We start from the raw sequence: 15,450 nt of genomic DNA on the forward strand, positions 1-15,450 counted from the left end.
TTGTCCTGCGCGGCTCGCTGTACTCGCCGGGTACTGGAGGTCAGGATCGCGTATGTAACGTCCACTGCGAAATGCTAAGAAAGCGCCAAAAGCAGCGAGTTTAACGTGAGAGCGACGGACACACGCGCCGCGCACGACTTGTGAAACCTGGTCTCCGCCGAGCCGATGAGCCGCCGGCGGTGAAAGGAAGAGCTCGCGGAGAGAACCGAGGCGCCACCGAACCCTGTCCGTCCGGTTTGTCCTACAAAGGCGCCGGGAGTTTGACAGCGGCAGGGACGCGAGTGCGCAGGCCCGACGGGTCGACTGCCGGTGGGGGGGGAACTACATGAGACGATAAAAACGCGTGTGTTTGTGACCCGAGAGGAAAAGAAGCTCCGCCATGAGGAAGGACGTGAGGATTCTGCTCGTGGGGGAACGTAAGTGGCAGGTGTCCGTAACCCCGAGGCGCTGGGACGCAGGGCTAGCTAGCATGCTAGTGAGGGAGCTAATGCTACTGCTATCAGCCGACTTGTAGTTGCATGTGGCTGAGAATCATGCAGAGGCTGTGACTTGTTCAACATCTGGACGGGGCTTCTGTCTGTGTCTGGTGTCCTTCGGTGGATGACGGCTGAATGTCATCGGTGTTAACACTCAGACCTCCACACAGTCTGAGGAGGGGGCTGCCATAGCTCCACATCCTCCCCAGTGGGTCGTTGGTTCACAATTTGTAAAGCCGAATATGTTGATGCACCTAAAACACATCATATAATCAAACACGTGGGAATGAAACAGATCAGATTACAAAAGATTTTTAGAAAACAAGGGTTAATTTTATTCTATGTAACTGTAATTGGAATCGGGTACAGAGAAAATAGTTTTCATCATCAATTAGTCTGTTGTTTATTTTCTTTTCACCTTTTCCCAAAGTCTAAGGAAGGTGCTGGACGATTTGGCCGAAAATATGTCATATTTGGATATCAATACTTATCGTGATAAATGTCACATTGTTATTTCTTAAAAGTTTACGCTGATAATTGTGCCTGACTGAAGGTTGTGGTTTCAAACGTCATTGTCAGAGAACGACAAACAAAATGCTGCAAATCTGAGGTAGATCGGTTATGTCTTATCCTCCCTCTGCATGCACAATGTATAAATATTATATCGATATTTATTGAACCTTTTGTTGTATTGATTTTGATAAAAAATATTATTATTTTGCAGTAATTATTGCTAGTGTTTTATTGCCCAGCCTTAGCCCAAGGTGATGCTTCCATATTACTTATTTAATTTGAATAGCATTGATACACCCAAACATATCTTTTAATATCCTGTAAGATAAAGGACTGCAGCAAAGCCTCCTGCTTGAGAAAGTTTGGCATCTTGTATTGAAAATTACCTAAAAGATTATTGTAAATAGTTTCCTGATCAACTTCCTGTTGATCGACTAAAGCTCTAGTTGGCAAAGAGATGAAATGAATGTTGAGCAGAATAATGGTTTGTATCTCAGCCTTTTAATGCTGGAGTGAGAGCGGAGTTAAATCAAAAATGCAAAAGATCCCATTCTCTTTGAACTGTTTCACCTTGGATGTTTGTTCTCTTCCAACTGCATGTGTGGTCAAGACTATATATTTCAGCCATGTCTTTGCAGTGCGGCCTTCATTGCCTCTTTAGGCGAGTTGGCACTGACTGTTCCCTTTTGAGAGGTGCAGCCGAAATGCTGCAGGCCCACTTCAGTGGTGTGAAGTTAGAGTTGGTGGCATAGCTATCCTGTTAAGAGTGATATGTTAGAAATAATGGCAAAAATTCACAGATTGAACTGGTTTTATTTGATCAATAGTCCAAAATACAAAGATATTCAATTTGCAATAATATCCAACAAAGAAAATCTGTAAATTCCTACATTTGCATGAAGTGGAAACTGCAAAAGACACTTGTCTACTGCCCTTTACCCTCTTTACTGTTATCTGCTCCCTGTCACTTAACACATTACCCAGAACGCTGATTTAAAAAAAAAAGGCATGTCACATGTTCATGACACATGGTCTTTAAACGATGAGTGTGTTACCAGAATTCTATAAAATTAATTTCCTGTATCCTTCCCCTGTGTACAGCCAAAGTGGGGAAGACATCACTGATCATGTCTCTGGTCAGTGAAGAGTTTCCTGATGAGGTATGTGTCATCAGATCATCATCACACTAATAGAAATGGTCATTATAGCTTTGAGGTGTATACACACACTCGGAGTATATACAGATGCATGTAATATTCATTGGGATAATTGTCCTTTTGTCTTCCAGGTTCCCCGCCGAGCTGAGGAGATCACCATCCCAGCTGATGTCACTCCAGAGAGGGTGCCCACACATATTGTGGACTACTCAGGTAAGTCCTCCACGGCTACGCAAACTCTGTCCATCCATTAGTTCTGCCACAAACTGTTGAAATGCTCCAAATGGTTAAAAAAATGGAATGTAACTCATCCCACGACAGATGTTGGCATTTTTGACATTATAAGCCAAAAAAAACAATTAATTACAGAACAAACCTAATGATCCTGACTAAATATTAATAATAAATCAATTAATCAAGTAGCAGCTATGTAAAATACTATACCAATGTTTATTTTTGAAATAATTTAGAAGCAGAACAGTCAGACGAGCAGCTGTATCAAGAAATATCCAAGGTTGGTTTGACTTAATTCTTCCGCTCATTTGTTCTAATGTCTCAATCCCAAATACGTCTTATGTGCATCCCACTGACTTTGCTGTTTGTGTTTATAGGCAAATGTTATTTGCATAGTTTACGCCGTCAACAACAAGAAGTCCATTGAGAAGGTGAGCAAGGTTTCTAGCTGCGCCTTCATCGCGGTTAATTAAGAACATAACTGCAGTATGTCCATTCATGAAACATGACGCTTCATTTGACAGTCATCTTAATCTGTGAAAAAACAGTGTTTGATGTTGTGCTTCCATCCTCTAGGTGACAAGCCACTGGATTCCCCTCATAAATGACCGAACGGATAAAGATAGCAGGTGTGTTCATGTCATTCACGTCTGTCTGTCTGTCTGTCTGTCTTCCCTGCATATCACATGCATATGTGTTGGTTTTGCATCTGCAATTTTACCATTTTGAAATTGTAGAATATGCAGCTGCTGAACTAACTTTTACTTGTTGGAAGTCTGTCCCATATTAAGCTCACTTTATAGTTATGTTTTTAATGGGCTTTGATTGTTTATTTGGTTAGTTTATCTTATTAGAGTGTGTCCTTCTTACTGTTATGTCTGTGGCGTACTAGCTGATGTAAATGTAGATTCATGAGTCCTCTGTAGCCTCTGATAATCATTGTAAATCACACGAATGGATGGAAGTTAATTTGATATGCTCCATGCGGATGAAGTGTGTTTACGAATATCATCTTGGCAGATTAATGCAAATCTCAGATTGAATCCAAATATAATGTAGTACAGCTGCATTGTTGTGGTTGTCATCATCATCACATTATCCCAGAGTCTTTGTTGACGGCATCATATGTTGTTTTGTCCAATCAACAATCCAAAATCTTTTAAAAATCTGGTCATAATTCAATAAAATAGAGAAATCCAGCAAATCCTCACATTACCGAGGCTTCAACCAGAGTATTTCTGGCTGATTTGCCAAAAACAATCCCCTTAATCTACCGAGCATCTATTTACAGATTAGTTGCAGATTAGTTGAACTAATCGCTAGTGTTAACAGTTAATGTAATAATAACTGGTTTTACTAAATGACAGGGTACCATTAATCCTCGTGGGGAACAAGTCGGACCTGGTGGAACACAGCAGCATGGAGACCATCCTGCCAATCATGAATCAATATCAGGATATTGAGACCTGTGTAGAGGTAGGAGATCAGTCCCAAACAGATTCAACCACACACACACACACTAATGCATTAATATATGTTGGATCCTCTGGTTCAGAGCTGTCAAAGTGATGAAGCACTCAAGAGCAATGAAGTGGCAAATGAAATGTGAAAAACTGATGGAAAATTCAATACTAGCAGACCCTGTCATTTAGAGCCTGGCTGTGTGCAGGACAGATTAGCTCCCAGCTGCTCTCAGACTGCAGTGCAGCTCCTGACTCAATTCACTCTCTGACTGAGTCGTTAAAAGGTTTATAACTCCGCACCCCCTGCTCCCAGGCCTGCTGACCGATAGACTGTGAGTATGTTGAGAGACGTGGCTGTCGTGGAAGACGCTGGCCCATTGTCGCTATTCCATTCAGGTTTCCCTCTGTCGCATGATATGCCTCAGTTATGCCCTCCAGGGCTGGATTAGTTCCAGAGTTAAAAGAAGGTCGGAGGAGGACGTGAGGGAAGGCACATACGCAGTGGATACAGTTTGGGACAGTCACACAGCTCGTGAGAGTGGGACTCGTATGAAAACACCCAGTGTTACACCACTGACTCTGTGTTCATCTGGGCCAAGGGTTGCTCCTCTAAAGTACTTACATCTCTGTTTTTAGTATTAAGATGTTTTTATCTAAGTAAAAGTGGCTCTACTGCAGAAAAAAGTGCTCGGATGTAAACATTATAGTATATAACTATTAAGTATCACATTGAATAGTTTTTAAAATGTGTCACACATGGAAGAAGCCCCAGCATTGTAATATAACAAGCAATAATTCTGTTTGTTTTTTAACGTAGTATGGATCCATGTAATTGAGGCAAATTTCATGATCTCTACAATTTGCTTAATTATTATGATCATGGATGAGTTCAAGATGGATCGCCCCTTTGGGATTTTGTTGAATTCAAGTGTAATTGAAATCAAAATAGTAAAAAACCCTGTTGATCATTGAAGGCTGCTCTCAGTCGTGTAATTTACACCCGTGTGCTTTGTTTCCTCAGTGCTCTGCCAAAAACTTGAAAAACATCTCTGAGCTGTTTTATTATGCCCAGAAGGCCGTTCTCCACCCGACAGGACCCCTGTACTGCCCAGAGGAGAAGGAGGTGAGGTCTATACAGTAGAGGCAGATACAGCACTTTAACTTGACATGGGAGGAAAAGCCCATTTGTTACGAATGACAGTTACAATAGCTCAGTCCTTGTCAAGTGTTCCAATCAGTCAGGACGGTTAGCCAGTGTGTACCACAAGACATTTTTCATGGCAGACATTTTGACAGGTCATAGCAAGACAAGAAAAATAGTTCTTAGTAACACAATTGATGATTTTGTTAAGTTTTTCGTGGACGTTCTAAACCAGGACCCAGACACTTAATCAGCTAAATTCAGCCATCATCCATTTCCCCACTGTGATGTCAAAGTTTTATGCTAAAGAAATAACTTAATTTCAATTTTTTCCCAGAGCTCAGCTTCCAGAAATGCACCAGTTGTATGAAATCATCAAACTTTAAGCTAACTAGACTATACAGATCTGAAGCGCCTGCAATTGGGTTTCTTTGTTTAAAATTATTATCACCAGGCAAAAAAGTTGGAAATTGAAGAAAGAAGTAAAGAATATATGATGTATACAGCATTTATTTTGGTATCAGATTGGTATGCAATATTAGAGGTATCGAATAGTATAGTATCTTTAAAGTTAGCTGCCATAATTTAAATCTGTGTGTATTATAGAAATACCTGTAACCACCTAAATGAATGCATTCTTTGTGTATTACAGCTGAAGACCTCTTGCATTAAGTCTTTAACTAGAATCTTTAAAGTGTCTGACCTTGACAACGACGGAATCCTCAATGACAATGAGCTCAACTTCTTCCAGGTAATGTTTTCCACTTTAATAGAAGTTTTCATTAAGTTGTGCAATATGATATAATTATAATAAAGAGGAGAAATGGCTGGACTGGTTTGGGGTTGCAGATTTAGACATGGATCAAATGAATGAACCTTCTAATGGAAACTGTGACATTTTTTTTAATAATGTTTTTATATAGAGAACATGTTTTAATATGCCACTGGCACCACAAGCCTTAGAGGATGTAAAGAACGTAGTCAGGAGGAACATGGGAGACGGAGTCCAGGACAATGGACTCACACTCAAAGGTCAGAGTCTAAGGTTTTCTTATTCCTTCTCCTCTCTTTCTCTTCCTCTTCACTACTCATCTCTCTGCATGTCCCGTCAACTGTCCCTTTTCAGCTCATCTTTTCAGTCCCTTCTTGTTCTTTCCCATATTCATCGGCCTTTAAATGCTGACCCGCTCTTACTGGCTCGCTGTTGCAGGCTTCCTGTTCCTGCACACGCTCTTCATACAGCGAGGTCGACACGAGACCACCTGGACCGTGTTGAGAAGGTTTGGTTATGACGATGACCTGGAACTCACGCAGGAATACCTGTTCCCCATGTGAGTCCACATTTAAAGGTCATTTCTTAATTTAGGTCGAGTGGAGACAGCAAAGGGGTAAATGGAGGAAAATGGAGCTTTTATGTTGTTAAAATTCCTGGTGGATGATAATGTTAATGAAATTGAAGTTCTTAGTCTTCTCACCATAAAATGGCTAAAGTACAATAATGCATTGATTTCTATACTGAGGAAAACATAGCATAGCTAAACATAATGCTGTCACTATACAAGCCCGGTTATCTTTACCATCTGAAGTGGTTGAAGCACATTGTTTCTTCCTCTGTCACTGCAGCCGCATCAGAAATCTCAGTCGGCGCCTCAGAGCTCTCTGACAAATTAACTTCTGTGTCTGATCATGTTTTCCAGGATAAAGATCCCTCCAGACTGCACCACCGAGCTTAATCACAACGCTTACCTCTTCCTTCAGAGTGTGTTTGACAAGCACGACAAAGTGAGTGGCCAGATTTCTAAAGCTTTCCTTTTCTTGAACATAAATCTGTAGCCTTTTCATTTTAGTAAGGTATAAATATTGTTTCTTTGAAAATGTCTGAACTATTCTTGTTTATAATACAATAAAACATTTTCAGGGATACCCACTTTTATGTTTTTTTGCATCCAGTTGTGGTTCAATTGTTCAAATGTCTGTTGATTGATGTGCCCTTGGAATGATCCAGGATAGAGATTGTGCGCTGTCGCCAGAGGAGGTGAAGGACTTGTTCAAAGTGTTTCCCTACATGCCATGGGGTCCAGATGTCAACAACACTGTTTGCACTAACGATCAGGGATGGATCACGTACCAAGGATACCTCTCTCAGTGGACGTGAGTATGGAACATGTCTATTAATAAACACGTGCTCCTGTTTAGGAAATACTATGACTATAGAACATGCATCATTCGTGTATATGCTGATCGTCTAACACGTGTAAATCTGACACCAATGCTCCTGGTGTCATCGTGTCTTATGTGTTTTCTGTGGCAGGTTAACAACATATCTAGATGTACAGCGTAGTTTAGAGTATTTAGGTTACCTGGGCTACTCCATCATCTATGAACAGGAGTCCCAAGCAGCTGCTATGACAGGTGAGACATTTACATACTTTTGTGTTGATTGTTTGAAAAATAAAGTACCAAATATTAATTATTAAAGTTCCACTGATGAGTACTGTTTTTTAAAAAGTTTTTATCTTGTCTTAAAGATTTGCTATGTGCGAAATGAAAACATGAATATTGCAGCATTTTTCCATTGTTCATTGTATATCCTTCCCTTCCCTGTTCTTTCAGTAACTCGCAACAAGCGCATTGATCTACAGAAGAAACAGACCCAGCGCAGCGTCTTCCGCTGCAACATTTTGGGGGCGCGGGGTAGTGGGAAGACCGGTTTCCTCCAAGCTTTCCTGGGCAAAAATCTGCAGGTCAGCAATGATGTAGCTAAATGTGTTTTTTTTTATTGCGTGTAGATTTATTTGTGATAAAATAAAAGCTTCTCTCAAAAGCTTCAAAGTTGGCAAAGATGAATCAAACCACTGTTGAAGTGGACCAGCTCCCAAACATATAAAAAGCTGTGATGGTTTATTTTCCTCTGCAGCATCAGAGGCGGATTAGAGAAGACCACAAGTCCCTCTATGCCATCAGCACAACCTATGTGTATGGTCAGGAGAAGTACCTGCTGGTAAGCACCATTCACTCAGTAAATCATGTTATCGTCTACTCTTTGGATTATTGTTACATAATCTTGGTCTATTTCACTTTACTGCGAATCAGCATTAGTCCTCTCCAAAATGTTAATCTGTCCATCTGTACGCTCTGTCTCTCCCTCTCTTTCTGCTCGCTCTCTTGTCTCCGCACTAAAAGCTCCATGAGGTGATGCCAGATTTTGACTTCCTGTCAGAGGAGGACTTAGCCTGTGACGTGGTCTGCCTGGTGTATGACATCAACAGTCCAGACTCTTTTGAATACTGTGCCAAAGTGTACAAGGTGTGTAGATGGCATTTGTTTCATAAGACACCTGAATGTTTATCGATGTTTATCGACTTAACATGTAACATTGATTGCTTGTGTTTGGCAGCAATACTTCATTGACAGCAAGACGCCATGTGTGGTGATCGCTGCCAAGTCAGATCTACATGAAATACGGCAGCACTACAGCCTTTCACCGCACGAGTTCTGCCGTAAACACAAGCTTCACCCACCCCAGCCGTTCACGTGCAACACGACTGACGCACCCAACAAAGACATCTACACCAGACTCACCACCATGGCCATGTATCCGTGAGTATTAGACCCCTGTTTTTGGTTTCACTCTTTACACCTTTTCCTACTTTTACCTAGAGATGTTCCCATACCAATTCCTGCATCGGAAATGCCTCCGATACTGCAGAATAATCTGGGTCGGGCATCTGCGAGTATGTGAATCTATGTACCAATTTGATATCACGAAACTGTTTCGCTGTTCTGCCACAGCCAGGTACTGTTTTTAGAGCGACCTTTTTCATGCTGGAAAGTCCCACAAGTAAAATTGGGACGTGTACCAAATGCAAGACTTAAATTTCTGATCGGTATACGGTAAAGTTCAGGTATTAGTATCGGAAAGGGGAAAATGGTATCGGAACATTTTACGTTTACCTCTCTCATGGAAGTACCAGAACAGGCAGTGATATTTTGCCCTTTAATATTTTTTTTGGAATCATCTACCCATTGCACTCAGTTTATGAGGACTTCTCTACCTCACACCCAGAGAGAGCTGCCCACTCTGTCGGTCTTTTATGCTTTCTCATAATGTGCATCTCTGTGTATTTGTGTTGCAATCATGCCAGTCCCAGCCTGAAATTCAGCAGGGTTAATCTTTTTATTTTTATTGAGCCTGTACGGTATCTTAACTCCTCAAAGCTCTCAGATCGGATCACATTTCAAAGTAAATCAATTAGCACTCAATGGGACATGTCCGCTAGAGGTCATTTTAGCACACCGGAAATCCTATATATACACTATATATAATATATGTATAAGTCGATACACAAAGTCCAGGTAATGTATTGCTTAGGGTCAAATTATATCGGAACATCTCTACATGGATGTTTTCTTGTCTTTACTTTGGTTAAGGTGCAGGTAAATAGCAACAGTTAAGGTTCAGCTCAGAGTAAGATCCTCCTTTGGACCTTGTGGTTAAACAAGGTTGAGCTTTTTATTCACCTGGCTCTGGCCTCCTCCTCCTCCTCCTCCTCTCTGTCTGTTGTGTGGTGCGTAATGTTTTTTGTATGGTGGTGAATACACGCATTTTTGTGTGTTTTTCCACAGTCACGCCCGTCACCGCTGCATGTGTCCCTGCAACAGGTGCACCTATTGCCTGTGTCAGAAACTCCTCAAGTTGGAGCTGCTGCGCAATATAAAGGCTCAACTCCGCAGGGTCGTTTTCAACAGGTTCATACATAGAATAAGCTATAGTGTTTTAACATAGTGTCATTCCTCCTCTCTGTCTCCCCCCCTCGAGTTGGACCTCCAGGGCGGGTCACAGAGGGGCTCCTTCTTTCACCCAAGCTCTCTAACAGTGGTGATGGAGACAGCTCCTCTGCGCTCTTTCCTTCTCTGCTCGTCAGTGATCAGATTTACACCACATATCCACTGCAGGGAAAATGCTAAACGTTGCGTAGCGACATCTTGTGCCCAAGTATGATGTTGAATCCTCCTTGTTTTGAGGGGAAATTCTCTCTTGTTCTTAAACAGCTAAATTAGGAGAAACTCTTAAAAATAGAGGATGTGAGTGAGTCTTGAGTGTCAGAGTAATTTTGCTGATATATGTAGTTCCTAAGTCTGAGAGAGGTTAGAGGCAGCCCAGATGACTTCCTTACAGTCAAATGCTGCAGCTAATAGTGAGCTGAAATATAATTCACTTCACTTTCACACATCAGTCATGCTGGGTGTCTTGGTCTCTGCTCCAGCTCCAGCAAATCCACCTGCTCGCTGTACAGTCTCTCACAGAAAAGTGTGTCCATGCTGTGCCGGCTAACACACAGGCTGCTTGCCAGGGAGGTAACAGTGTGTCAGAGTCCATGTTAAAATATGCATGATGTTAATTTGCTTGTGAAAACACAATACTAATAATACTGACTCAAAATGTCAAATTGGATCAAGAAAAAGAGAATTTGAAAAATGTTCATCTCCTTGAGAAGAATGTCCTGGAGAGTTCAGAGTATATTTAATTCTTAATTTCTTGTTTTATAGAATTTTATAATGTTACAACAGTGATTCTAGTGGTGAAAGTTGACAATTGCATGTTACAAATGGACAGGAACCTTTTATTGTTGACATCTCCCTCCCCTGTCCTGCAGTGGATATGCAAACAGTAAATCTTGACTAACGAGCATTGTATTTGCATAGAAAATGAGAGAAATACAACCAATTTCTTTGGTTTGTGTTTCACTCAGACAGAAAACATCATTGATGTCTGCATGTTTGTCCTGTGATTTTATTTTTAGATTTGTCTTGTCCATTTCTGTATTCCACCAACTTTCTTCAGTTATGAAAAAGTGCTGGATTGATTTGTCTATGATGTTTTCAGTCTTCATTTCCATTCCTAACACTGAAGTCTGCACCTACAGGAGACTCCACATTTTGTTATTTGTCTTACTTAACTTGTATCGACACCTCCGTGCATACACCAAAAATAATAACTCATGTTCTCCTGTGGATTAAGATTTCATACATCTTACAATGTTCCCTGTTTAAATTGATTGTCATGTCATTTCATTCTGTTTTTCCCATTTTTTCCTTTCACTCTGTAGGTGTTCACACGCATGTTTCTGTCTGCCCTTCTTTCTCTTCCTCCTGCATGTGGTCACCCTCTGCTAACCTGCCTGTTTATGTTGCATGGCTCATCTGTTCCTCACCTTTCTCTCCGCAACCAATGGCATGTCTTCAGTAAAATAATGCCACCTATTGGCAGATGGGATCTTTCATTAGTCCATTTCCACGGTAAAGAGAGCTTGGTGTTGTGAATAAGACGGGAGCTTTATTGGCCGTGAGCGCAGGGTTTGAGTGGCTGTGTTTACTGTTGGATTGCGCAGTCAGGTGTCATGTTTAATGATTTTATCCAAATTGGCCTGAACGTTTGCCAGCGCGAGATCTCTGTGCTCATGCCTTTTTAAATCTCTGGTGCTATTAATAGCATGACACCAAACAGGCCAGACCAGGCAGTGCAAGGGGCTGACACACCCCATTGAATTCCCAATGTGTTTTCTGAAAACAGGGTTTGTTATAGGTGTTACATTTTATTTCAAATGACATGAATTCACTTGACATTGTAATCCAAGTCATTTTGCTTTGTGGGCAAAACTGAATGAACCAAAATTACCCCTTTTGTCACCAGAATTACAAGGAGCAAAAATCCCTCAAAGTCAATCATGACTTTACGTCCCGTTTAATGTAAATAATTGAAACCAAACAAACTGGAAATCTCAGCACTTGAACATTCATCAGTGTGATAAGAACTTAAACTTGAGCCATGTCCCATCCACCTCCATATGATCGATAAAGCAGCCGGTCACCAGGACGTGATTGAAATGCTTTGGTGTCACTTTTTTGGAGCCGTCATGTCCATCTTTAAGTACAGTCTATGATTTGTGGATAAAAATCAAATACACCAGAGCTGCCAGTTTCTGTAAAATATGCAAAAGAGAATATAGGGAAAAAAGTGGGAACAGATTAGAGCCAAAGATGTACTTTATTTTCAAAGAAACTTGTACTCGAGGGAGAGAAATTTTACCCAGTGACAAAGATCTGCAGCTTTTCTAGTCTGGCTGCCCTGTGGTGTGTACAGTTTGGATATGTGATTTGTGTGTGTGTGAGAAGCTTTTCATTGTTTGAAGTGTGCAGTGACATTTGACGAGGTATAGTTGCACTTGTGCTTTTGAGGGTTTGGGGGTGAAGGAAGTTCCCACTTTTCGTGCTGGTTAGAGCTGGTGATACTGATGACATTGAGGTTGCGTGTGTTTGTGTGTGTGTGTGTGGGGGGGGGGAGCTGCCTGCTGTCAGAGGAGGATTTCAGCCTGACACAGCAGGTTGCAGCTGTCTCCAGCGTGGAGGGGTCCATCTTTATGGAGGGCTTTGCTGTGCAGCTAATTCCCTCAGACAGGTAAAGGCAGAACCCACGTCCACAGAGAAGGATGACTCCATTAACACCTATTAGCAAAATGCACCTCGAATTCAGATTGTATCTAGATATGATTTAAACCGTATATATTAATGTGTCCACATTGAGATCTGAAGACCATCTCTTGAGGTGGCTTGACTGTTCAGATCACATTCTGTCCATCTGCACTTTAATGTCCCATTGTAATCTGATCAAAACACATTTTGGCCCTGTTCAGACTTGTTCTGAACATCCATCCTGAGAGAGAAGTGGACAGTGTGAAGTTCATCTGTTCTTGCAATAGAATGCGTCCTGAAAGTCTCCTGTGACCATTTGTGATCAGGTCTCATTTTCCCACTCGAGATGCAAATAAACTGTCATTTGTGTTCGCAAAGACCAAATAATATTGATTTCACCCAATCAGGTTTTACATGTGTCCGATGACAATGTAGAGAGAAATGGAGCGCGCTGAGTCAGGAGGGACTGAATGAAATGATGCATAGCTATGAAGAAAGATTTTACCAATTTAAGAAAAGTATCAATCATCATGTGATGGTCTGTTGATATTGTGGCCACCAACAAATCCACCTCGATCTCAGGAGGCTTTCAGGAGGCATTTAGGTGCCTTCAGACCTGCGCTGCTGACCACACCGAATGGGTCACTAGATATAAAACATGTGGGTGGGCAGATACACACTACTCAAGGGAACACAAATGACCTGCGTGTGTGTGTGTGTCTGTGTGTGTTGTAGGTTTAACCGTTGACCAGTCAGTGCTGCGTCCTGACCAGCTGCTGCAAGGTTTTATTTTGCAGGCTAAGGTCCCAGCTGAAGCCACACGCCAACGTTTAGATTTCTCTGTTTGTGCTTTGCTCACTCCTCCTTTGCTTTGGGCATAAAGTGACCTCGATTAGTCTGTAGTTCTCCACTGTTTGTGGTTCCTTCCTGAGCAGCTGGAGTTGTGTGTCATCGAGGAGGTTTTAACTTCAAATCTCTACGGTGCTCAGCAGATGTTAAAGTTAACTTAAATGACTAAAAGTTGGGAATTCAATCACTTGCGCTCTTGATTTTGACTTAACTTCACGCTGTTAGTGTTGCAGCCCCTCATTTAATATCTCACCTCCATCTCTCTGATTCAATATTGGTTTCCTTAGAGATGTGGATATGCAAGTACTTATTTGTTAGAGTCCTTCAATATTGACTAATCACTATTTGAAAAAACTTGATAATTGTCTTCTCGTTGCCGTCGTCTTCAAACTCTACACTGACTGAATTGAATATTGCTTTGTGTTTTCTTGCCTCTGCAAAATATCTAATATTTAATCAAGAGCAAAATAATTTTGTATTCACTCTTATATTTTCCTCTTTGGTCCATGACACCTCCAGGGCTCTGTACTGTTTTTATTTTTTCCCTGCCCCGCAGCTGCTTCTCATATTCCAGCATCTTTCCTTCTTTCCCCCCCCCCAACTGCTTCATGATTTAGTCTTGTTCCCTAAACCAGATCAAATGTCAAGAGAAAGCATGTGTTCCTCTTTCAAGCTGGTGTCACAGGGCACTGACACTGGTCATTTATCCTCCCGATTGAGGAAGTTTTAACAGGAGAGAGCACATGACTTTGTTTTGTTTTTGTCGCCCCACTGTGGTTTTTACAAAATTGATAAAATACTGTAACTATTGTGTTTTATGCTGTCTCCTCACCTGCTTCCTGTCTCGGTCCTCCTCCTCACAGACACATGGCTCAGGCAGACCTGAAGAACTCCACCTTCTGGCTGAGAGCGAGCGTTGGTGCCACCGTGTTTGCCGTGCTGGGCTTCGCCATGTACAGAGCTCTGCTCAAACAACGGTGATCAGAGAGCATGACACAGCTACTTCCCTCCCCAGGTCCCTCTGTTGACTTTGCTCATCCCCTTCTACCTGAAAGACTCTCAAAGACTTGACTAACCAAACGACCAGGCTCGTCGCCTCAACATCCTCCCCGTCATCCTCGAACAAGATCAAAAATCCTCGGTACATTTTATATGCAATTAAAAATAAAGAGTTTGGGTTATTTAATTTTTTTTTGTTAATGTTGGGGAAAAGATGGACAGCATCATTTGAAATATCACTTGTCAATCACTCTGTTAATGCTGACAGTCTGTGATCTGTTGGACGAGTTCGGATCAGATCCTATACCAGCTCCTGGATGTTTTTGCTGATTCAGATTTTTTTCCCCTCAGGTCAGTATTATGAGTTAGATGGTTGGAGAGCAGAGAGAAGCAGCCATACACAGAAACACCACAAAGGGACGTGAATCTGTTTTTAGTTGTGAATATGCAGTATATCATGTATGTATTCCTTAAACAATTTTAGGAGCAGCCCAGTAGACAGCATCACAAGCCAGAAGCAACACGGTGTTAGTACGAACAGCGCTACATCTAACACTGGAAATGTCATGGATGTCATGCACTTGTTTATTTTGCGTGTTAATTTATTAACCGGTTTCTTTGTTTTCTTGTCTGTTAAGTGCATGAGATGGAGGGACTTACATTTTCTATGTATTTTTGTATTTAGTGTTATCAAAGCTGTCCTCGTGGTTTATCATTTATGACTTTCCGCTTCCGTTTTTATTTTTTTCTGGTTTTCAAATAGAGCTTTGTCCCTCATATTATATTTTTATGAATTTAGAGGCACCATAGAGCAGGGGTTATGCTATTAACAGCCATTCAGCGCACCTCCTCCACCTTAAAACCAAGGAAGTGTTTCTCGTCACTCTTTTCCGAACATTTACAATGGAGAATTGTATCTGGTACAGCCGTACGCGGGTTTCCGGACGAAACGGCTGCTAATTTAACAACAAAAAGGAAAATAAAGTGGTTTTAAATATCTGTAATAAATGACATTTACACCCTCTGATGTGTTAATGTGTCCTTGAAGAGCAGTGGTGGAATCAGTGGTTCCAGAGTAGATGTGTGTTGATTAACTTCGTGAACTGGGACTTTACAGAAGCAGAATGGAGAAGTGGGTAAGTGAT

General features: G+C 41.4%; 1 protein-coding gene across 6 annotated transcripts; it reads left to right on the forward strand.

Annotated features, from left to right (window-relative positions):
- The first annotated feature begins 1 nt into the window (after position 1).
- rhot1a (ras homolog family member T1a) lies at positions 2 to 15,329 on the forward strand. 6 transcript variants are annotated; one of them, XM_047343787.1, is made up of 21 exons: positions 2 to 416; positions 2,091 to 2,149; positions 2,278 to 2,359; positions 2,617 to 2,660; positions 2,758 to 2,811; positions 2,957 to 3,009; positions 3,748 to 3,856; positions 4,865 to 4,966; positions 5,637 to 5,735; positions 5,908 to 6,016; positions 6,195 to 6,315; positions 6,682 to 6,766; positions 6,990 to 7,135; positions 7,296 to 7,396; positions 7,598 to 7,728; positions 7,902 to 7,985; positions 8,168 to 8,290; positions 8,382 to 8,584; positions 9,611 to 9,733; positions 12,291 to 12,443; positions 14,170 to 15,329. In XM_047343787.1, the coding sequence occupies exons 1-21, from the start codon at positions 380 to 382 to the stop codon at positions 14,285 to 14,287; spliced, it is 2,136 nt and encodes a 711-aa protein (XP_047199743.1). In that variant the 5' UTR covers positions 2 to 379; the 3' UTR covers positions 14,288 to 15,329. The 6 variants fall into 6 exon arrangements, 4 of the variants coding, with proteins under 4 accessions (XP_047199743.1, XP_035036029.1, XP_047199742.1 ...); XR_007034885.1 differs by lacking the exon at positions 9,611 to 9,733 and adding an exon at positions 10,252 to 10,338 and having other exon boundaries at positions 3 to 416; positions 11,095 to 12,443; positions 14,170 to 14,301; XR_007034886.1 differs by lacking the exon at positions 9,611 to 9,733 and having other exon boundaries at positions 3 to 416; positions 11,095 to 12,443; positions 14,170 to 14,301.
- Positions 15,330 to 15,450: the final 121 nt, after the last annotated feature.

The sequence above is a fragment of the Hippoglossus stenolepis genome, chromosome 16 (genome assembly GCF_022539355.2).
Source record: "Hippoglossus stenolepis isolate QCI-W04-F060 chromosome 16, HSTE1.2, whole genome shotgun sequence".
Classification (NCBI taxonomy): Eukaryota; Metazoa; Chordata; class Actinopteri; order Pleuronectiformes; family Pleuronectidae; genus Hippoglossus; species Hippoglossus stenolepis.

Coding starts and splice junctions, on each gene's coding strand:
- rhot1a (XM_047343787.1), top strand. CDS start 380: ATGAGGAAGGACGTGAGGATTCTGCTCGTGGGGGAAC. Junction 6,767..6,989: donor TGTTTGACAAGCACGACAAA/GTGAGTGGCCAG, acceptor GGAATGATCCAG/GATAGAGATTGTGCGCTGTC. Junction 8,291..8,381: donor ACTGTGCCAAAGTGTACAAG/GTGTGTAGATGG, acceptor TGTGTTTGGCAG/CAATACTTCATTGACAGCAA.